This window comes from Pan paniscus, chromosome 1, assembly GCF_029289425.2.
Source record: "Pan paniscus chromosome 1, NHGRI_mPanPan1-v2.0_pri, whole genome shotgun sequence".
Lineage (NCBI taxonomy): Eukaryota > Metazoa > Chordata > Mammalia > Primates > Hominidae > Pan > Pan paniscus.
Window position 1 is genome coordinate 221600982 of NC_073249.2, and position 22525 is coordinate 221623506.

General features: G+C 53.6%; 1 protein-coding gene across 1 annotated transcript; it reads right to left on the bottom strand.

Annotated features, from left to right (window-relative positions):
* Positions 1–430: 430 nt before the first annotated feature.
* PHF13 (PHD finger protein 13) lies at positions 431–12647 on the bottom strand. The gene is made up of 4 exons (XM_034954384.3): positions 10299–12647; positions 7563–7664; positions 4070–4604; positions 431–3012 (listed from the first exon to the last, which is right to left on the bottom strand). Exons 1-4 carry the CDS (start codon positions 10335–10337, stop codon positions 2786–2788), a joined length of 903 nt encoding a protein of 300 aa, XP_034810275.1. The 5' UTR covers positions 10338–12647; the 3' UTR covers positions 431–2785.
* Between the last annotated feature and the right edge of the window lie 9878 nt (positions 12648–22525).

Genomic DNA, 22525 nt, shown 5'->3' on the forward strand with positions numbered 1-22525 from the left:
GGTGGCGGGTGCCTGTAATTCCAGCTACTCAGAAGGCTGAAGCAGGAGAATTGCTTGAACCCGGGAGGTGGAAGTTACAATGAGCCAAAATCTCATCACTGCACTTCACAGCCTAGGTGACAAGAACAAAACTCAAGTCTCAAAAACAAAAAAAAAATCAAAAGTAGGCTAACCACTCACTGGGGCTTGAGCTAATCCTCAATCTGATGAAGAAACTGCAAAAACCATTCACATCTACTCGTCCTGTGGTTTGTTTCTGAGGAATTCACCAGCAAGGTACCTTAACACCGTGGGCATTTTCCATCCTGCTAAGTGCACACTGAGACGCTGCCTTCCCAGAGACTTGATGTAATCATGCTTTGGGGAGGTAGCAAGGAGAAAAGAAACACAATTGTCCTTCAGCACAGAACGCAATCGCCTGAACCTTGAATCATGAACCTCAAAGTAGCAATATATTTATTTACAAAATATACAGTTTCACAGAAACAGCTTCGCTTTATACACATAAACTTTAAAATTACACAGAACCATGTAAACGATGTGAAGTGTCTGGCCTGGCCAAAGCCGATGGGAGGGCCTACCTTTGGGGTGACATCCCTCCCTCCCCTCACTTCATTAGCCACCAACCAGGAACCCCAGATGGGTCGTGCCTAATTTGCATATAAAGAAGCTGATTGCAGCTGCCCAGCTCAATCTAACACAAAAACCAAGGTGTCCGACTTCTTAGACACCACCCACAGGGACAGATCTGCTAAAAGAACAAAAATGCAATCAAGGAAACAAAATGGAGATGAGTATCACATGCATTCCAGAGGCATCGAACCTTCTAGCACACGTGACAGTTGCCAGGGCTGGCAGTTCCATTCTAAAGTCACATGGATTCTTAAATGCACCTTTAAAAGCTTGTGGAATTTTTTTTTTCAAAGCAGAAAAACACTTTGGAGCGCTGGTTATTCATGTGGTGAAGACACTGGACAGGCGTTATCTCAGGGTAGATCTTTGGCAAATTCCTCTCCAATGCGTCCTGGCTGTTTGCCCTCGTCAGTTTCTAAACCGGCTTACTATTTTTCTCTACTGAACCTCCCCCTTGGGGATCTTCACAATAAACTGGCTTCAGAAACTATTTCTCTATAGTTTCGTGTTAATACAAGCAACAGAACTTTTAAAAAATAAGACGGTTGGACAAGTGTGAAAGATACTAGGACAAAAAAAAATGCCTCTGATTAGCCAAATTACGGTTCAAGCCCCTTGGTGCTTCAGTGGGAGAAGGTGGGAAGAGTCTGCCTGGTGGCCTGGCACAAAGGTGCCACATGAAGGGGAAGCCCCCAGCAGGGAGAACGCGGGCCCATCCCGCTGAAAACAAACATGACTTGCTTGAGCATTCTTCCCTTTCCATGCCTTAAAGAAACAATGCTTATGAAAACCTACCAATCAATTAGAAAATGTTTTGAGAACAAGTACTTGAACTGCTGAAGAGCAGTGTTCATTTCAGAGAAAGCCGGAGCCCCTCTCCCTCCCAGCCCCAGAACTACCAGTGTTCCAGGGCACCCTGCCCTCGAGCAGAGTTCTTCCACAGCCTCCGGCATCAACTCCCAGGTTTTTCCAGAGCTGGCCCTCACAGGGGCCTCCCAGGTCCAGGATCCCAGCTGAGATTTAAGGAACTCGGCACAGTTCCAAGGGGTCATCCTGAAGGCCCATGTTACCCTATCACTCACTCACCAACTCAAAACAGAAAAAGACTCAAGTCCTAACTGTGCCCTGTGGAACCGGCAGGCCAGCCTGTCTAAAGGGCACACAAGAGTCACCCAACGGAGAGGGCTCCCTCCCAGCTCTCCTTTACCCTATTCTTTGGAGGAACACCATGCGGGTCCCAGTGATTGCCTAACCTTTATGCTGCTACCAGAATGAGGTGAAAGGAAGAGACAAGGACAGAACCTATGAGTTCCCACACTTGCAAACAGCTGGCCTGGGCCCACCAAGACCTCACACACCAACTAAGAGGGCGCTCAGCAAGAAATCAGCCAATACTTTTGGCTGTATCGTGCAAAAAGACAGGGTTTTTACATCGTGCAAAACAGGAAACTGAGTTATGAACACGGGCCACCTCAACCCCCCAACCAACTCCCTTTCCACAGAGAAGTGGCCACATTGTCCCTTTTAACAAACAGAAGGAAACCTAAGAACCACCAGCTGACCCGCCAGCCCAGCGCCCTTCCAGGGGAGCCCGAGGCCTCCCGCCAGTGCCTCCCCCAGCCGGTCAGGCAGCAGCTGAGGCAGGCAGAGGGCAAGCCACTAAGTAGGGGCAACTTGGATGGCTGCTGTACAGACACTTTTGGTAAAAGACTTAACACTCAAGAAAAAGCTTACACGTATGGCTGTTCATTAACAGGCTGGGGAAACCGAACACCTCTCCCCAACACAGTGGAAGCAGAATAACAGCTGGCACTGAGCCCAATCAGCGGGAATCTCTTAGCAATGATAGCAAAACGCACAGCTACCACGGACCCTCATTTTCAAATGAGCCAAACCCGCTGCACGTGGGTGTCCAGTCCACCTCCACTGCAGGGAACGCAGCTCTGGCAGCAGCTCTGGCTGGCAAAGGTCGCATTCGGTCACCGGCTATGTACAGTTTCTACCTTGGACAGCCTGTCCTTTTGCTTAGGCACCTAAATGGCAGGGATCTGCCCGCACCAGAGCTGAGGGTTCTGTGCTCAACTAAGAGAAGGGCAAAAAAGCCCACGGTCGCTTCCGATTCCACGCTCGCAGCCTCCTCGCCAGCCAGCAGTCAGTCCAGGAACAGCTTCCGGGAGCCCGTCCGCGAGCGGTTGGAACGGCGGATGTCAAACTTGGAGTCCCGGCACTTTTGGCAGACAAACACTTCTGGAACATTGGATTTCCGGATTTTCGCACAGGACAGGTGAATCCAGGTGTGGCACTCATTACACTCGATCATGGGGCGGCCGGCAAATGGCTTCATGCAGAAGCAGGTCACGAGGTCCCAGGAATCGTCATCTGGAAGGAAAGATACTCTCAAGGAGGGAAGAGAAATTCCCATCATTCCTCGCCATCAGCTGGGCTTCCATGAAACCCCATTAACTCTACTGACGAGAACACTTCCAACTGCCACTCGAAGCTGACACCTCTCTCTGAAAAGGCACGAGGGGCTCCAAAATGTGTGGGAACCAGGTATTACCCAGGAGATGCTTACTTTTTTTTTTTTTTCCTAAGACAGGGTCTCACTCTGTCACCCTGGCTGGAGTGCAGTGGTGCAATCATACCTCATTGCAGCCTCAAACTCCTGCAGTCAAGCCATCCTCCCACCTCAGCCTCCCAAATAGCTGGGACTACAGGCACACACCACCACACTCGACTATTGTTTTTTTTTTTCTTGAGACGGAGTTTTGCTGTCGCCCAGGCTGGAGTGCAATGGCGCGATCTTGGCTCACTGCAACCTCCACCTCCTGGGTTTAAGTAATTCTCCTACCTCAGCCTCCTGAGTAGCTGGAATTGCAGGCGCTCACCACCACGCCCAGCTAATTTTTTCTTTTTTTTTTTTTTGTATCTTTAGTAGAGTCGGGGTTTCACCATGTTGGTCAGGCTGGTCTCGAACTCCTGACCTCGTGATCTGCCTGCCTTGGCCTCCCAAAGTGCTGGGATTACAGGCATGAGCCACTGCGCCCAGCCTTTTTTTGTATTTTTGCAGTGACAGGGCTTTGCCATGCTGCCCAGGCTGGTCTCCAACTCCTGAGCTCAAGCAATCCACCCGCCTTGGCCTCCCAAAGTGCTGGGATTACTGGTGGAGCCACCGTGCCCGGCCTGGATGCTTACTTAGAACTATACCCTTTTATGTTCTAAGGTCAGAATCTCAGCTGTCTCTAGTGGCAATCAACCCCTTCCTAAACATCTCAATATCCACATTCCTGCAGCTTTTCTCCTCCTTGGACAGTGGGGCTGTCACACTCTACGGAAGGAACCAGACCCTGTGCCCCAGAGAGATGACCATTTAATAAAATAACCTCTCTTCCAACCACAAGCCAACAAGGGTCATCATCCCTCAGGGACCACTCACCTGAGTCCACCATGATGTCCTCATCATTGCCAGTGCTGTCCTCGTCTCGGAACACCACCTGCTTTCCCTGCCGGACGATAGTCCGTTTGCCTTCAGTTTTTATTTCTTTGACCTGATCAGGTGACACAGTGGCACAAGATCCACTCGAGGGAGTATCGGAGTCCCAGCCCGAGCAGGGGTCGCTGGGAGCCTGGGGGATATCCTGCAAGGTGGGACTCGTGGGGGTCTCCACGTAGGGGTCAGCGGCTTCCAGCTTCAGCAAGCCCCCCCTGTACCCCTCTTTCCCAGGCGCATCACTGTCCCTGCGCTTCCTCTTCTTCTTCTTCTTCAGCTTGTCCGTTTTCTTTCTGTCCAGCAGGAAGTTACTGGGCTTGGCTCGCTGCAAGAGAGTGGGCTGCAGGTGGCTAAAGCAGCGGTCAGAGACTGGCAAGGGCACTGAGGACGCGATGTCTGAGAAACCCGCGTCCCAGCCGTCGCTGTCAATGGTACCAGCAGTGCTGTTAGCAGGGCTGGGGCTGCTCCTTAAAGGGAGTTCCTAAAAAGACAAAGGTGGCAGATTCCAGTTACTGGTGACAAGATCCAGCCCAAAGCAGAGCATCCCCAGCCACCCAGCCATGTCAGACCTCCAGAGACATCTGCACAACTTTGAGCTTCTCTGCCCATCAGCATCACACTTGAAACAACAGTAACATGAGTTCTAGCTGGGCGTGGTGGCTCACACCTGTAATCCCAGCACTCTGGGAGGCCAAGGCAGGCGGATCACCTGAGACCAGGAGTTCAAGACCAACCTGGCCAACATGGTGAAACCCCATCTCTACTAAAAATACAAAAATTAGCTGGGCGTGGTGGTGGCGCCTGTGTAGTCCCAGCTACTTGGGAGGCTGAGGCAGGAGAATCGCTTGAACCCGGGAGGCAAATGTTGCAGTGAGCCACTGCACTCCAGCCTTGGTAACGGGAGGGAGATTCTGTGTCTCAAAAAAAAAAAAACCCAGTGCCATCAGTGCCATGAGTTTAATGTGATGCCACGAAGAGAGAAACTCCCTGCTGAACCCTCAGCCCCATCTTAGAGACAGAAAATTCATCAGTGTGCAACAGGTGTCTGTGGGAAGGAGTGCTGTGGACACCCACTCCTATCTGCTCATCGTTCCCTGATTGTAAAACCTCTCCTTCCATTTGCCCTCCCAAGAGATATATTGTTTTAAGTGAATTTAAATTAGTTTTGAGAATTTCCTGACAGTCTTAAAAAACTAGACATTCCAAAATATTGCAGAATCCAAGTAGGTAATTACTGCCCCAAAGCAGTGAAGTAAACTCTATGGTTCCTTCAGATCACAAGCATATCATTTGCGAACAGTGGCAACGTTCTCCTTGTCTTGTTAGAAAACAGGCATTAGGCTGGGTGCGGTGGCTCACACCTGTAATCCCAGCACTTTGGGAGGCTGAGGCGGGTAGATCACCTGAGGTCAGGAGTTCGACACCAGCCTGGCCAACATGGTGAAACCCCCCTCTCTACCAAAAATACAAAAAAATTAGCTGGGCATGATGGCTGACACCTGTAATCCCAGCTACTTGGGAGGCTGAAGCAGGGAGAATTGCTTGAACCCAGGAGGCAGAAGTTGCAGTGAGCTGAGATCGCACCACCACACTCCAGCCTGAGCCACAGAGCAAGACTCCGTCTCAAAAAAAGAAAAAAAGAAAGAAAAGAAAGCAGGCATTAGCCACCTATGTAGCAGATGGAAATAAACCAATGCTGGCAGTTTGCCTGCTAGAAATATACTGAATGCAGCTGGGCACAGTGGCTCGTGCCTGTAAACCCAGCACTCTGGGAGACCAAGGCAGGAGGATCACTACCTCGAGACCAGCCTCGGCAACACAGTGAGACCTTGTCTCTATAAAAAATAAAATTACGGCCAAACGCAGTGGCTCACGCCTGTAATCCTAGCACTTTGGGAAGCCAAGGCAGGTGGGTCACCTGAGGCCAGGAGTTTGACACCAACCTGGGCAACATGGCGAAACCTTGTATCTACTAAAAATACAAAAATTAGGTGGGTGTGGTGGTGGGCCTGTAGTCCCAGCTACTTGGAAGGCTGAGGTGGGAGGATCACTTCAGCACAGGAGAAAGAGGCTGCAGTGAGCCAAGATTGTGCCACTGCGCTCCAGCCTGGGCAACAGAGCAAGACCTGTCGCAAAAAAAAAAAAAAGCTGGATTGTTCGATTTTGAGCTTAATCGAATATGAAAGAGGCCTGAAGTCTGAGCACCACAGCCGCTCTCCTCCAGTCCTGCCCTTTTCTCAGCAAGTGAAAAACAAAACCTCCTTCATCTACATCAAGTTGCAGCCATGAGTCCCTGAAGACAATCATACGCATTTCGGGCAGCCAGGGAGCTGAGACAGAGGCAGCGTGTGCACTGAGTCCAGCCATCTGGTTGAACCCCAAGCTCCACCACTAATCAGTGGGTGACCTAAGACCAAGTTTTCCCTCTCTATGCCTTAGTTTCCTCAGCTTATAAACTGGAGATAAAAAATAGCACCTACCTCATAGCATTACATAGGCCAAGAATAGTGTCCAGCTATGGTCAACAGTCAGTAACTACAGACCCTTATTAAAAGGAAGCAGACAGCCAGGTGCAGTGGCTCAACGCTTGTAATCCCAGCACTTTTGGGAGGCCGAGGCGGGTGGATCATGAGGTCAGGAGTTCGAGACCACCCTCAACAACACAGTGAAACCCCGTCTCTAGTAAAAATACAAAAAACTAGCTGGGTGTGGTGGCGCGCCCAGCTACTCATGAGGCTGAGACAGGAGAATCGCTTGAACCCAGGAGGCAGAGGTTGCAGTGAGCCACAATTGCACCACGGCACTCCAGCCTGGGCGACAGAGCCAGACTCCATTTCAAACAAACAAACAAAAAGAGCAAGCAAATATCACATATTTTATTTGTAAATAAACTGAAAGTTTACTAAACCGGCTGGGCGGTAGCTCACGCCTGTAATCCCAGCACTCTGGGAGGCCGAGGCAGATGAATCACCTGAGGTCAGGAGTTCGAGACCAGTCTGGCCAACAAGGTGAAACCCTGTCTCTACCAAAAATACAAAAAAGAATTAGCTGGGCGTGGTGGCGCACGCCTGTCATCCCAGCTACTGAGGAGGTTGAGGCAGGAGAATCCCTTGAACCCGGGGGTGGAGTTTTACGACACTGCACTCCAGCCTGGGCGACAGAGCAAGTTTCCATTCCAAAAAAAAAGAAAGTTTACTAAATCATTTTCTGGACAAGCCTGCATTTTCTACCAGAGTTTTTACCAGAGTTTTAGAACCATTTCCCCAGCTAATTCAAACTCTCAAGAAACAGATTTCTGCCAGACTAGTGACTGGGGTCACCACAAGCAGCCCCTTCCAAACCTACTGACCCTCTGACCAGTCAGAAGCCCACAAACTTGCGGTGGAGGCACTGGGTTTGACTACTCATCAAGAAAGGTCTCAGAAACTCAGAAGATTACCTCCTTCGGATAAGGGATGTAGCCAGCATATGCCAAGACAAAGGTGCAGAATTTGTTGAAGTCTTCCACGGTCCTGCGCCTCTTGTAACTGGGGGAGTATTCCTATTAAGGGGAGAGAAAAGGGAATGTGTTTGAAGGACAGGCTTCTAGGCGGAATCACAGAAACAAAAGGAAGTAAGCTGGAACTTTTGTAGTCAACCACTCAAAAAATACCGTTAGATTTACACAGTCCACAAACAAGATACGGTAAGTTCAGGTCAAGAAATAAAACCATTTTCAGAAAGCAAAAAGAGGAGTATTAAGACTTTATGCCAAGAATGCTGGGAAATCAGCTGGGAGATAAAAACTTCTACAAAAGTCTATTTCTTAGTGCTCATGTGGCATTTTCTGACTTTATCTATTAGTTTCCACAGGCCTATCAGGCGAAGCTCTAATAACTACTTTTTTGCTACAGATTTTCCATTCTGAGTATGAACTGCTGCAGCAACAGCTGTAACTGATGTACGTTAAGTGATTTCAAAAATCAACCACTCGCCGGGCGTGGTGGCTCTCGTCTGTAATCCCAGCACTTTGGGAGGCCGAGGCGGGCGGATCACGAGGTCAGGAGTTCGAGACCAGCCTGACCAACATGGTGAAACCCCGTCTCTACTAAAAATACAAAAATTAGCCGGGCGTGGTGGCGTGCACCTGTAGTCCCAACTACTCAGGAGGCTGAGGCAGGAGAATCGCGTGAACCCGGAGGCGGAGGTTGCAGTGAGCCAAGATCGCGCCAACTCAAGATTCCAACTCAAAAAAAAAAAAAAAAAAAAAAAATCAACCACTCATTCTCCAGAGCTCTCGGAGACCTGGACCCTGGAGCTCACTCCGGGCTGACCCTGCCAAGCTAGCGCCACCTGAGGACCCCTCTCTCGTGCTCAGAGGGTCCCCTCCACTCTCCCAGCCAGTCGGGATGCCAGGCACCCAACTATCTCAACGCACAATAAACCAAGAACCTTACTGCGAAGCTTAGTCTTACATTTAAACGGAATAGTGGAGGTTTTTGCTCGCGGGTCCCAGCCCCATTCAATCTAGAAACACCCATCACAAAAAGATACTTTCTCCTGAGAGAGAAGCACGGAGAGATGGAGCTCTTATTTGCTCCTAAGCAAAACAAGTGTGCCGTATTGCTGTTTATTCGCCCGGCACGTTCCCTGAGGTTCCTTTCAGTGCCTTGTCCGACCCACCCCCATCCTTCCCGAGGTGCTGTTACCCGGCCGCCACTCTGCTGGGGGAAAGCCGGTGGGGAAATGGGGGGCAGGGGTCTCGGGCCGCCCCTCCCGCCGCGAGGAGCAGGCGTGCGGCCCGCGGGTTTTCTTTCGAGAAAGTCAGTCCCCTTAGAAAATTATTTTCTCAACCTGGTTCAAGCAAACCTCCTCCTCTCCCACCCCCTTGGACCCCAGGGCCGCCCACGGAGCGGAGGCGAAGGCCCGCGTTGACCGCGCTCCCCGCACTGGCGAGCCTGCCCAGCCACGGGAACCGCGGGCCGCCACCCGGGCCTCCAACTCCCGCGAAGAACTTTTCTTTCGGCGGGGAACCAGCAGAAGTGGGTCAAAAACCCGAATGCCAAGTGGAGGGCGGCGACGGCCTCGGGCCGGGGGCGCGCAGGAGGCACCGGCGCGGGGACTGGGGGGCTCCACGCCGCCCCCACACGGCCCACGCCGCCCGCCCCCCCGGCCGCCTCCTCGGAAAGCAGATGGCGGAGCGGCCCCCACCCGCCCTCCCGCGGCAGCCGCCCCCCGCGACACTCGGCCCCGGAAGGTGCGGGGCCCATCCCGCGGGTATGTGTGAGGGGGGTGCGCCAGGCAGGATTCCGGGGTCCCAGGCCTGGGGAGGCCCTGCGAACCCCCAGGGGCGGCAGCGAGACCGGCGGGCTCCGGCGCCGCCTCCCCTCCCCCACCCGCCCGCGGTCGCCGGACCCGCACCCCCGACCCCAACGAGCCTCGGCTGGGGGGAGGGGACCGCGCGGGGGGGAGGCCGGGAGCCCCGAGGGCCGATCCCCGGAAGGAGGGGGAGTGAGCCGGGGCGGAGCCAGCAAAGCCCGCGGGCGGGGGGCGGGGGCCCGAGGAGAGAGGCCAGCGCGCCGGGGGGCGGTGGGTGGGGGCAGGACTCGGGTCCCCAGAGCGGGTGGGGCCCCCGGAGGACGCGGCCCCCGAGAGCCGTAGGGGGCGGGGGCCGACTGGGCCCCGCGCGGAGTCAGGGGGCGGGGCGCGGGCCACCGGGCCCGGGGGATCGGGGGAGCAGCCGGGGGCCTCGGGAGCCGACCCCGGTCAGAGGGGGGCCTAAAACTCCTCGAGAGCAACCGGAGCCAGGGGCGGGCGGCGGCTCGGACCGCGTCCCCGGGGGCGGGGAAAGAGTAAGCAGGCCGGCGGGGAGGGGCTGGGGGCGCCGACAGGTCCCAGGGCGACGCGAGGCCGGAGAGGGGCGGCCCGGGGGAGAGAAATAGGCGCAACGGCCCTAGGGAAAGGGCGCGGGGAGGACGCGGAGGTCCGCGGAGGGAACGCGGAGGCGAGGCCCGGCGGAGAGGACCGAGCGCGGGCCCGAGCAGGGGGCGGGGGTTGGGCTCCCGGGGGGGCCGACGAGGGGAAAGCGGGGGAAGGGGAGGGCGGCGCTCCGGGCGACCGGGGGTCCGGCTGCCTGAGGAGGGCAGGATCGCGGAGGGGGTGGTCGGGGGCGATTCGGACGCACAGCTTCACTCACCTCCGGGTGGAAGGCGGCGGCGCAAGAGTCAGAGTCCATGTTCCGGGCGGGGGGCGGCGGCGGCTGCGAGAGTGCAGGGGCTGGGATGCTGGAGCGGGGCCGCCCGGGGCTGGGGGCTCGGGCGGCTGCGCAGGGCGAGGGCGGACCCGGGAGGGGTCGCCCGGGCTGGAGGTGATGGGGGGCTCAGCGCGTCGCTTCTCAAGCTCTGTGACCCCGGACTGGCGGTTCCACCGCCGAGCGGAGTGGACGATGCAGCTCCCGCGGCGGTAGAGGCGGGAGAGTGGCTGCAGGGGGCGGCGGCGGCGGCGGTGAGCGGGAACCCGACCGGCTCCCCGACCTGACGCCCAGTTCGGCTCGTGTCTCCGGAGGGAGGGCGGGAGAGCCGTGAGGCCTGTCGGGAAATGTAGTCTGGGTGGCGACTGGAAGCCAGCGGCGAGGGGGCGTGGCGCGGGAGGCGGGCGCGGTGCCTTGTGGGAGTGGTAGTCCAAGGCCCCGCCAATACTGCGCACAAAGGAAACCTTGGGGACTCCAACCCCCATGAGGCTCCGCGGCGGCGGCCCCGGTGTGTGGAGGCGGGTCTTCTGGACTCGAGGCCGCGCAAGCGGGGGAGGTGCGGGGGCCCGCGCCGGCTCGGCCGCGGGGGGAGGGGCAGTGTGAGCGGTAGCGCCTCGGTCTCGGCGGGCGCGGGGGCGGGAGTCGCTGCGGCGGTGGGGGCGGGGCTGACGGCCCGGGTTGCGAAGGGCGGCGGCGGCTGGCACCTACCCTTCCTCGTCTCCTGCTTAGGGTTCGCGCCCCTTTGTGGGGCGGGGGTCTCCGAGGCCTGGCCAGGAGTAGGGGCGGCAGGGGCGGGGACGCTGACGTCGCGGCCGCCCCGGGCATCGCTCCCCGCTCCCCGCTGAGGGCGGAGTCGCCGCCCGGGCCCCCGCTCCAGGCCGGGCTCAGCGAAGTTGTTTTCGCGGCTGCGGGCTTCGTGCGGCTCCCTGCTCCGGGACCGCGGGGCCGGGACTGGACCGGGCTCTTCTCTAGGCATCTGCGGGATTCACTCGAGGGGGCCGGGTTCGTGCATTAAAAACACCGGGCCAGCGTTGTCAGTGTTCTAAAGAGGTGTGCGTTGAGTTTGCTTTCTGTTGCCGCCTAAGCTTAACCTTGGGACCGGCCGTTTTCCCACTCTCCTGAATATCCTCCGGCCCGCAGGGCGAGGCGGAGACGCGGTGTTTGGTGCTGGCATCGACTGGTACTTGTTTAGTGGTGTTTAACTGGGATGGGCAGTGTGTAAACGCTGGACCGCAGAGTATCCGACAGCTGTACGTGTGGAAGGCTGGCCGGACACGGTGGGGACTGCCCCTATGCGGTGACCAAAAGGCGGTCTGACGGGAACATTTTTAATAACCATTCGAAAGTGGGGGAAAAAGGTAAGTACAAAACGCAGATGATTCAGTAACCTGTTTGGTAGCTTCGAAGAAGTTAAAGGGGAGTGACACAAAATTTAAAATTCAAATTAGAAAACGAACTCTTGGAGATACTAGTAAGATATTTGACAGGCGCCGAATGCCCCATCAAGCTGGCTGTTGCTATTTCAAGGGTTATGATCATTCTGATGAAGATATTTAATAGTTAGGAGATGGTGTTAATCTTAGAAATACTTCTCTGAGCGGCCGGGCGCGGTGGCTCGCGCCTGTATTCCCAGCACTTTGGGAGGCCGAGGCGGGTGGATCACGAGGTCAGGAGTTCGAGACCAGCCTGACCAACATGGTGAAACCCCGTCTTTACTAAAAATACAAAAATTAGATGGGCGTGGTGGCGGGCGCCTGTAATCCCAGCTGCTTGGGAGGCTGAGGCGGGAGAATTGCTTGAACCCGGGAGGCGGAGCTTGCAGTGAGCCGAGATCGTGCCACTGCACTCCAGCCTGGGCGACAGAGCGAGACTCTGTCTCAAAAAAAAAAAAAAAAAGAAACACTTCTCTGAGCCTCAGTTTCCTAAGCTGTTAAATTTTAGCGTAGTGCCTGGCTAAATAAATGGTAGCTTACTGTTGTTGTTGTTTTATTATTTCTGCAATATTGTAGCCCATTGGAGGGCTTCCCAAAGGTGATAAATTGAGGTACTTTACAAGATAAAACATAAAATTACTGATTAAAACAGAGACATTGGACTTGGCCCATCGAGACTTGATTAACAACTTCTTATACAATTGCACAGATGATTTAGCCAGATTTGGAGTGTTACCTGGTTACTGTGACCAAAGCAGATGCCCCGAGGTTAGCCTGTATTGCCCAAGGCCATATTCACAAGGAGCAACTCGTTTTGCCAGAATAAGAAACACTGCTAAGGTGTTGATCCCGTTGGTAGTTTAAAAATGTAAATACCAAAAAGAATAATTCTTTTTTTTTGGAGACAGAATCTCCCTCTGTCGCCAGGCTGGAGTACAGTGGCGCGATCTCAGCTCACTGCAACCTCCACCTCCCGGGTTCAAGCGATTCTCCTGCCTCAGCCTCCCGAGTAGCCTGGACTACCAGCGCCCACCACCACGCCCAGCTAGTTTTTGTATTTTTAGTACAGACAGGGTTTCACCATGTTGGCCAGATGGTCTTGATCTCTTGACCTCGTCATCCGCACACCTAGGCCTCCCAAAGTGCAGGGATTATAGGCGTGAGCCACCGCGCCTGGCCAAGAATAATTATTAGAGGTGAAACCCAAGTGAAAGAAGAGGGAATTTTTTTTTTTTACACCTCATTATTATCTCCTGTGGTAAATGTTTCACATAATAAACATTAAATCCTTCCCCCCACACACACATATTAAGAAATTATTGGGCCAGGCATGGTGGCTCACACCTGTAATCCTAGCACTTTGGGAGGCCGAGGCAGGCAGATCACCTGAGGTCAGGAGTTCCAGACCAGCCTGACCGACATGGGTCAGAGAGGTGGAGGTTGCAGTGAGCCGAGATCACGCCATTGCACTCCAGCCTGGGCAACAAGAGCGAAACTCCATCTCAAAAAAAGAAAGAATGGCCACCCGCCTCAGCCTCCCCCAAAGTGCTGGGATTAACAGGCGTGAGCCACCATGCCAGGCCTAATTTTTTTTTTTTTAAGACAGGGTCTCCCTATGTTGCCAAGGCTGTTCTGGAACTCCTGGGCTCAAGGGATCCTCCCGCCTAGGCCTCCCAAATTGTAGAGTTTACAGTCCTGAGCTATCTTGCCTGCCTGGAGTGAATACCCATTCTAAGCAAAAGTTATCACTTGAGTCTGAAAATCTGTCCCCTGACTCAATCCATGTTTGGGATTTTCCTTCCTTGATGTAACCAAGTAGTCCAATATAGGCCTGTGAATTCTAAGCTCAGTTTTGTCAACAAGTCCATTATTCTGAGTAGGTCCTTCATTTCCAATTTGAGAGTTTATTCTTCTTTCTTTTTTTTCTTTTTTGAGACAGTTTCACTCTTGTTACCCCTGCTGGAGTGCAGTGGTGTGATCCCGGTTCACCACAACCTCCATCTCCCGGGTTCAAGCGATTCTCCTGCCTCAGCCTCCTGAGTAGCTGGGATTACAGGCATGCGCCACAACACCCGGCTAATTTTTTGTATTTTTAGTAGAGACGGGGTTTCACCATGTTGGCCAGGCTGGTCTTGAACTCTTGGCCTCATGTGATCTGCCTGTCTCAGCCTCCCAAAGTGCTGGGATTACAGGCATAAGCCACCGCACCCAGATATTTATTGAATATGTTTTTAGTAAACAGTAATTTTTAGTACATAGATATGACCTGTACCTTCCTGCTACTCCAGTGAAAGAGAAAACTTCAAGAAAAAGGACCTCTTTTGTCTTTCCTTCTATTTCCCTTAGAAATACAGCCCTTTGGAGGAAAATTTAGACATTAATGTTTACCATCCTTTCCCTAAATTCAGAAAAAGGACTATACCACTTGTAGTTGACCCAAACGATCTCATAATATGTAGCTGTGGAGTAATAAAGTTGATTTTCTCACGCCTGTAATCCCAGCACTTTGGGAGGCCGAGGCGGGCGAGTCACGAGGTCAAGAGATCAAGACCATCCTGTCCAACATGTTGAAACCCTGTCTGTACTAAAAATACAAAAATTATCTGGGTGTGGTGGCACGCATCTGTAGTCCCAGCTACTCCGGAGGCTGAGGCAGGAGAATGGCGTGAACCCGGAAGGCAGAGGTTGCAGTGAGCAGAGATCATGCCGCTGCACTCCAGCCTGGCGACAGAGTCAGACTCCGTCTCAAAAAAAACAGTTGATTTTCTGTGACAGGATTAGGTTTGTTCAGTAGTTCCCGTTTTTTTCATAGGTGTATTGTACTACTCCTGGGCTGCAGGGGGCAAATCTGAAATTCCTTGATTAGTTCAAGAACATTCACCACAGTAGCCAGATCCTTGGAGTCTATGATTCTTTGTTTTCTGCTAAAAACAAAAAACAAACTAATTATACCAACTGCTGAATACTAATTCTCAGATGATTATAGTTACTTAGGAGAGGAGGAAAAAAGCCAACGTTAGCACAGGTTGCAACAAGTTAAAAATACTAAGAATACCATGGTTTCCCAGTAAGTAACTTGAGAATGTGGTTATTTTAATTGAGTTACCAAATATAGCTTCACCTTCCTAAATCTCAGCAGCTACACTGCATCCACTTGAGGGAACATACAAGAAAGCTTTCTGTCTCCCATTTTAGCTCTGTGCTTTAGTGCAGGTGTGAGCATAACCAAAGGTTTGCTTTTCAAATGTTTCAGCTTTTTGTTCAGCTTAATAGTTTTTGTTTTTGTTTTTCTGAGACGGAGTCTTGCTCTGTCACCCAGGCTTGAGTGCAGTGGCGCGATCTGGGCTCACTGAAACCTCTGCTTCCCGGGTTCTAGAGATTCTCCTGCCTCAGCCTCCCAAGTAGCTGGGATTACAGGCGCGTGCCACCGCGCCCGGTAAATTTTTATTTATTTATTTATTTTTTATTTATTTATTTTTAATTTTTTTTTTTTTTTTGAGACGGAGTCTTGCTCTGTCGCCAGGCTAGAGTGCAGTAGGGTGATCTCGGCTCACTGCAACCTCTGTCTCCCCCGTTCAATCAATTCCGCTGTCTCAGCCTCTCGAGTAGCTGGGACTAGAGGCGCACGCCACCACGCCCAACTAATTTTTTGTATTTTAGTAGAGACAGGGTTTCACCATGTTGGCCAGGATGGTCTCCATCTTCTGACCTTGTGATCTGCCCATTTTGGCCTCCCAAAGTGCTGGGATTACAGGTGTGAGCCACGGCACCCAGCCTAATTTTTTGTATTTTTAGTAGAGACAGAGTTTCACCATGTTGGCCAGGCTAGTCTCAAACTCCTGACCTCAGGTGATCTGACTGCCTTGGCCTCCCAAAGTGCTGGGATTACAGGCCTGAGCCACTGCGCCCAGCCTTTGTTTTTTTGTGGGTTTTTTTTGTTTTTTTTTAGCCTGGAGTGCAGTGGTTCGAACACGGCTCACTATAGTCACTGCATCCTAGGCCTCCTGGGCTCAGGTGATCCCCCTGCCTCAGCCTTCCTAGTAGCTGGGACTACAGGCATGCACCAGCACATCCAGCTTATTTTTGTTTTTTGTTTTTGTTTTTTGTTTTTTTGAGGCGGAGTCTTGCTGTGTCGCCCAGGCTGGAGTGCAGTGGCGCGATCTCGGCTCACTGCAAGCTCCGCCTTTTGGGTTCATGCCATTCTCCTGCCTCAGCCTCCCGACTAGCTGGGACCACAGGCGCCCGCCACCATGCCCGGCTAATTTTTTATTTTTTTAGAAAGACGGGGTTTCACTGTGTTAGCCAGGATGGTCTTGATCTCCTGACCTCATGACCTGCCCTCCTCGGCCTCCCAAAGTGCTGGTTATTTTTGTATTTTTTGTAGAGAAGGGATTTTGCCACATGGCCCAGGCTGATCTTGAACTCCTGGTCTCAAACGATCTCACCACCTCGGCCTCCCAGAGTGCTGGGATTATGGGCATGAGCCACCACGCCCAGCCCAGTATATTCTTAGGAATTCTTTTTACCCTCTGTTTTTTGCCTTGCTCACTTCCGTTTCCAGGAGATGGGAAAAAAAGTGAAAATTCCACAAAATCTTCTTTTCAGCTTTTAGTAACTTGAAAACTGTATGAATATGTGTGTGAATCATTTGAAATCATTAATAATTTATAGACTATAGATTGTCAGTGTTTCACACAGTGAATCTGACCTATAGATAGAAGAATCAAATGAGCTTCTTGAGTTCATACTGGTAGAATACAAAGGTAATAGCTAAGCTGGACCTGGTGGCTTACACCTGTAACCCCAGCACTTTGGGAGGTCGAGGCAGGTGGATCACGAGGTCAGGAGTTAGAGACCCGCCTTGCCAACACAGTGAAACATCGTCTCTACTAAATATAAAAATTAGCTGGGCGCTCTCTCCTCTCTCCTCTCTCCTCTCTCCTCTCCCCTCTCCCCTCTCTCCTCTCCCCTCTCCCCTCTCCCCGTTCCACGGTCTCCCTCTCATGCCGAGCCAAAGCTGGACTGTGCTGCTGCCATCTCGGCTCACTGCAACCTCCTTGCCTGATTGTCCTGCGTCAGCCTGCCGAGTGCCTGCGATTGCAGGCGCGCGCCGCCACGCCTGACTGGTTTTTGTATTTTTTTGGTGGAGACGGGGTTTCGCTGTGTTGGCCGGGCTGGTCTCCAGCTCCTAACGCGAGTGATCCGCCAGCCTCGGCCTCCCGAAGTGCCGGGATTGCAGACGGAGTCTCGTTAACTCAGTGCTCAATGGTGCCCAGGCTGGAGTGCAGTGGCGTGATCTCGGCTCGCTACAACCTCCACCTCCCAGCCGCCTGCCTTGGCCCCCCAAAGTGCGGAGATTGCAGCCTCTGCCCGGCTGCCACCCCGTCTGGGAAGTGAGGAGCGTCTCTGCCTGGCCGCCCATCGTCTGGGATGTGAGGAGCCCCTCTGCCTGGCTGCCCAGTCTGGAAACTGAGGAGCGTCTCTGCCCGGCCGCCATCCCACCTGGGAAGTGAGGAGCGCCTCTTCCCAGCCGCCATCCCATCTAGGAAGTGAGGAGCGTCTCTGCCCGGCCGCCCATCGTCTGAGATGTGGGGAGCGCCTCTGCCCCGCCGCCCCGTCTGGGATGTGAGGAGCGCCTCGGCCCAGCTGCGACCCCGTCTGGGAGGTGAGGAGCATCTCTGCCCGGCCGCCCCGTCTGAGAAGTGAGGAGACCCTCCGCCTGGCAACCGCCCCGTCTGAGAAGTGAGGAGCCCCTCCGCCCGGCTGCCACCCCGTCTGGGAAGTGAGGAGCGTCTCCGCCCGGCAGCCACCCCGCCCGGGAGGGAGGTGGGGGTCAGCCCCCGCCGGGCCAGCCGCCCCGTCCGGGAGGGAGGTGTGGGGGATCAGCCCCCCCGCCCGGCCAGCCACCCCGTCCGGGAGGTGAGGGGCACCTCTGCCCGGCCACCCCTACTGGGAAGTGGGGAGCTCCTCTGCCCGGCCAGCCGCCCCGTCCGGGAGGGAGGTGGGGGGGTCAGCCCCCGCCCGGCCAGCCTCCCCGTCCGGGTGGGAGGTGGGGGGGGTCAGCCCCCCGCCCGGCCAGCCGCCTCTACTGGGAAGTGAGGAGCCCCTCTGCCCGGCCAGCCGCCCCGTCCAGGAGGGAGGTGGGGGGGTCAGCCCCCGCCCGGCCAGCCTCCCCGTCCGGGTGGGAGGTGGGGGGGGTCAGCCCCCCGCCCGGCCAGCCGCCTCTACTGGGAAGTGAGGAGCCCCTCTGCCCGGCCAGCCGCCCCCTCCGGGAGGGAGGTGGGGGGGTCAGCCCCCCACCCAGCCAGCCGCCCCGTCCGGGAGGGAGGTGGGGGGATCAGCCCCCGCCCGGCCATCCGCCCCATCTGGGAGGGAGGTGGGGGACCCCCCCCACCCGGCCAGCCACCCTGTCCAGGAGGGAGGCGGGGGGGCTCAGCCTCCTGCCCAGCCAGTCGCCCCGTCCGGGAGGGAGGTGAGGGGGTCAGCCCCCCGCCCGGCCAGCCGCCCCGTCTGGGAGGTGAGGGGCGCCTCTGCCCGGCCGCCCCTACTGGGAAGTGAGGAGCTCCTCTGCCCGGCCAGCCACCCCGTCCGGGAGGGAGGTGGGGGGGTCAGCCCCCTGCCTGGCCAGCCGTCCCGTCCGGGAGGGAGGTGGGGGGGGTCAGCCCCCCGCCCGGCCAGCCGCCCCTACTGGGAAGTGAGGAGCCCCTCTGCCCGGCCAGCCGCCCCATCTGGGAGGGAGGTGGGGGGGGTCAGCCCCCCCGCCCGGACAGCCACCCCATCTGGGAGGTGAGGGGCGCCTCTGCCCGGCCGCCCCTACTGGGAAGTGAGGAGCCCCTCTACCCGGCCAGCCGCCCCGTCTGGGAGGGAGGTGGGGGGGTCAGCCCCCTGCCCGGTCAGCCGCCCCGTCCGGGAGGGAGGTGGGGGGCTCAGCCCCCCGCCCGGCCACCTGCCCCATCCGGGAGGGAGGTGGGGGGGTCAGCCCCCCACCCGGCCAGCCGCCCCTGTCCGGGAGGGAGGTGGGGGGGTCAGCCCCCCGCCCGGCCAGCTGCCCCGTCCGGGAGGTGAGGGGCGCCTCTGCCCGGCCGCCCCTACTGGGAAGTGAGGAGCCCCTCTGCCCGGCCACCACCCCGTCTGGGAGGTGTACCCAACAGCTCATTGAGAACGGGCCATGATGACAATGGCGGTTTTGTGGAATAGAAAAGGGGGCAAGGTGGGGAAAAGATTGAGAAATCGGATGGTTGCTGTGTCTGTGTAGAAAGTAGTAGACATGGGAGACTTTTCATTTTGTTCTGTACTAACAAAAATTCTTCTGCCTTGGGATCCTGTTGATCTATGACCTTACCCCCAACCCTGTGCTCTCTGAAACATGTGCTGTGTCCACTCAGGGTTAAATGGATTAAGGGCGGTGCAAGATGTGCTTTGTTAAACAGATGCTTGAAGGCAGCATGCTCGTTAAGAGTCATCACCACTCCCTAATCTCAAGTACCCAGGGACACAAACACTCTGCCTAGGAAAACCAGAGACCTTTGTTCACTTGTTTGTCTGCTGACTTTCCCTCCACTATTGTCCTATGACCCTGCCAAATCCCCCTCTGCGAGAAACACCCAAGAATGATCAATAAAAAAAAAAAAAAAAAAAAAAATTAGCTGGGCATGGTGGCGCACACCTGTAGTCCCAGCTGCTTGGGAGGCTGAGGTAGAAGAATCGCTTGAACCTGGGAGGCAGAGGTTGTGGTGAGCCGAGATCGTGCCACTGCACTCCAGCCTGGGCAACAGAGCAAGACTCTGTCTCCAAAAAAGAAAAAGGAAAGTTAATAGCTAAAGGCTGGGGTGCTGTGGCTCACGCCTGTAATCACAGAACACTGGGAGGCCAAGGGAGATGGATCATTTGAGGTCAGGAGTTGGAGACTAGCCTGGCCAACATGGCAAAACCACATCTCTACAAAAAAAATACAAAAATTAGCCAGGCATGGTGACAGGTGCCTGTAATCCCACCTACTCTCCTGAGGCAGGAGAATGGCTTGAACACGGGAGGTGGAGGTTGCAGTGAGCCGAGATCATGCTACTGCACTCCAGCCTGGGGAATAGAGCAAGACTCTGTTTCAAAAAAAAAAGATAATAACTAATACTATATGTCAAACACTGTTTAAATGTTTTTACTTACCCTATCTCATTTACATATGTAAATGCATTTAATAAATAGAGAATAGCGCAACATTCCTTAAAGAAAAAATGTTTAGATTGGGCACAATGGCTCATGCCTGTAATCCCAGCGGAGGCTGAGGTAGGCAGATCACCTGAGGTCAGGAGTTCAAGACCAGCCTGGCCAACATGGTGAAATGCCATCTCTACAAAAAATAGAAAAATTAGCCAGGTGTTGTGGTGCGTGCCTGTAATCCTAGCTACTCGAGAGGCTGAGGCAGGAGAATCACTGGAACTCAGGAGGCGGAGGTTGCAGTGAGCTGAGGTTGCGCCACTGCACTCCAACCTAGGCTACACAGGGAGACTTCGTCTCAAAAGAAAAAAAAAAAAGGAGTTATATATGGTAAGTGCATTATACACCATACCTTAGAAAACCTGGAATCTGAAAAAATCAGGGTGTATGATATGATACAAGAAAAGGCACAATAGCTGTGGACGTAATCAAGGCTAAGGAGTGTGTTCCTAAATATTCTTAAAGAAAAAAAAAAAAATAACAGCTGCTCTTTTTTTTTTTTTTGAGACGGAGTCTTGCTCTGTCCTCCATGCTTGAGTCCCATGATCTCGGCTCATTGTGACCTCCGCCTCCTGGGTTAAAGCGATTCTCCTGCCTCAGCCTCTGGAGTAGCTGGGATTATAGATGTGCACCACCGCGCTTGGCTAATTTTTGTATTTTTAGTAGAGATGGAGTTTCACCATGTTGGCCAGGCTGTAAACAGCCACTTTTAAAATGACCTTAGGGTCTGGCGTGGTGGCTGATGCCTGTAATCTCAGCACTTTGGCTCAGCACCAAGACTGGAGGATTGCTTGAGTCCAGGAGTTTAAGACCAACCTGGGTAACACAGCGAAACCCCATCTCTACAAAAAATTTAAAAAATTAACCAAGCGTGTTGGCTCACGCCTGTAGTCCCAGCTCCTGGGGAGGCTGAGGTAGGAGGATCACCTGAGCCTGGGAGGCAGAGGTTGCAGTTAGCTGAGATTGTGCCACTGCACTCCCGCCTGGGCAACAGAGGGAGATCCTGTCCCAAAAAAAAAGGTAACATGGCCAGACCAGGTGGCTCATGCCTGTAATCCCAGCACTTTGGGAGGCCAAGGCGGGTGGATCATCTGAGGTCAGGAGTTTGAGACCAGCCTGACCAACATGGAGAAACCCCATCTTTACTAAAAATACAAAATTAGCCGAGAGTGGTAGTGCATGCCTGTAATCCCAGCCACTCAGGAAGGCTGAGGCAGGAGAATTGCTTTAACCCGGAAGGCGGAGGTTGCGGTGAGCCGAGATCGCGCCACTGCACTCCAGCCTGGGTGACACAGCGAGACTCTGTCTCAAGAAAAAAAAGGTAATGTAATTTTAGTCACCTCTTGCTCTGTCTGCCTTAAATTAGAATTTAAATACCAAAATTAAGTTGTTTTTTAAAATAATAACTATTTGTTAAATCACATCACACATTAAATCACTTTTTAATTTTTAGCCTCAGAATGTTCAGGTAAGTCACATTATCTTAAATTACTTAGGCAATGGCCATTTTTGTAATTTTAATTTTTTTTTTTTTTTTTTTTGAGATGGAGTCTCACTCTGTCGCCCAGGCTGGAGTGCAGTAGCGCGATCTCAGCTCATTGCAACCTCCTCCTCCCGGGTTCAAGCTTGAAGTGTTTGAACCTGGAGGCAGAGGTTGCAGTGAGCTCAGATCATGCCAGTGCACTACAGAGTGAGACTCCGTCTCAAAAAACAAACAAAAAACATGTCATCTAGGTGGTTATGTTCATTTTGTTTTTGCTTGCCTGCATTCTCTTCTGTACTACACGTACATTATCTGTTAATGTTAATTTAAGTTCAAAATAAAATTAAGAATTCATATCTTGAGAAAATAAGTATTTCATTGATAACCGGGGCCTACCAGGCATGTGAAACCATGTATATATATAGATAAGTCAACAAAGGAATGTGGTGAGAAAAGAAAGGAACCGATTTAGACCTATCAGCTGTGTTAGGAATTTTGAATAACCTACTAACCCAGGCATGCTATTTAGCTCTTTCTTTTTTTCAGGGGTGGGGCAGGCAGAGTGGGAGCAGTGGAACAATGACAGCTCACTGTCATCTGGGCTTATGTGATCTTCCCACTTCAGCCTCCCAAGTAGCCGAGACTAAAGATGCATGCCACCACGCCTGGCCAATTTGAAAACTTTTTGTTGAGACAAAATATTGGGTCCCACTATGTTGCCCAGGCTGGTCTCAAACTCCTGGCCCCAAGAAATCTTGCCCCAGCCTCAGCCTCCGCGTAGCTGGGATTACAGGCGTGCGCCACAGCACCCAGCTAATTTGTTTTATTTTTAGTAGAGACAGAGTTTCGCCATATTGGCCAGGCTGGTCTCGAACTCGCTACCTCAGGTGATCCACCCACCTCGGCCTCCCAAAGTGCTGGGATTACAGGCGTGAGCCACGGTGCCTGGCCGAAAATGTTAACTTAATAAATTTTTTTAGGCATATGAATACATATAAATCAATTTGGGTCATACAATGAGTAATCTGATTTTTCGCTTTATA

Excerpts from the sequence above, each read along its gene's own strand:
- PHF13 (XM_034954384.3), bottom strand. The coding sequence starts at position 10,337 with ATGGACTCTGACTCTTGCGCCGCCGCCTTCCACCCGGAG. Across the intron at positions 7,665-10,298 it reads CCGCCGCCTTCCACCCGGAG|GAATACTCCCCCAGTTACAA; the intron begins GTGAGTGAAGCT and ends TCCCCTTAATAG. Across the intron at positions 3,013-4,069 it reads GGACATCATGGTGGACTCAG|ATGACGATTCCTGGGACCTC; the intron begins GTGAGTGGTCCC and ends CTTTCCTTCCAG.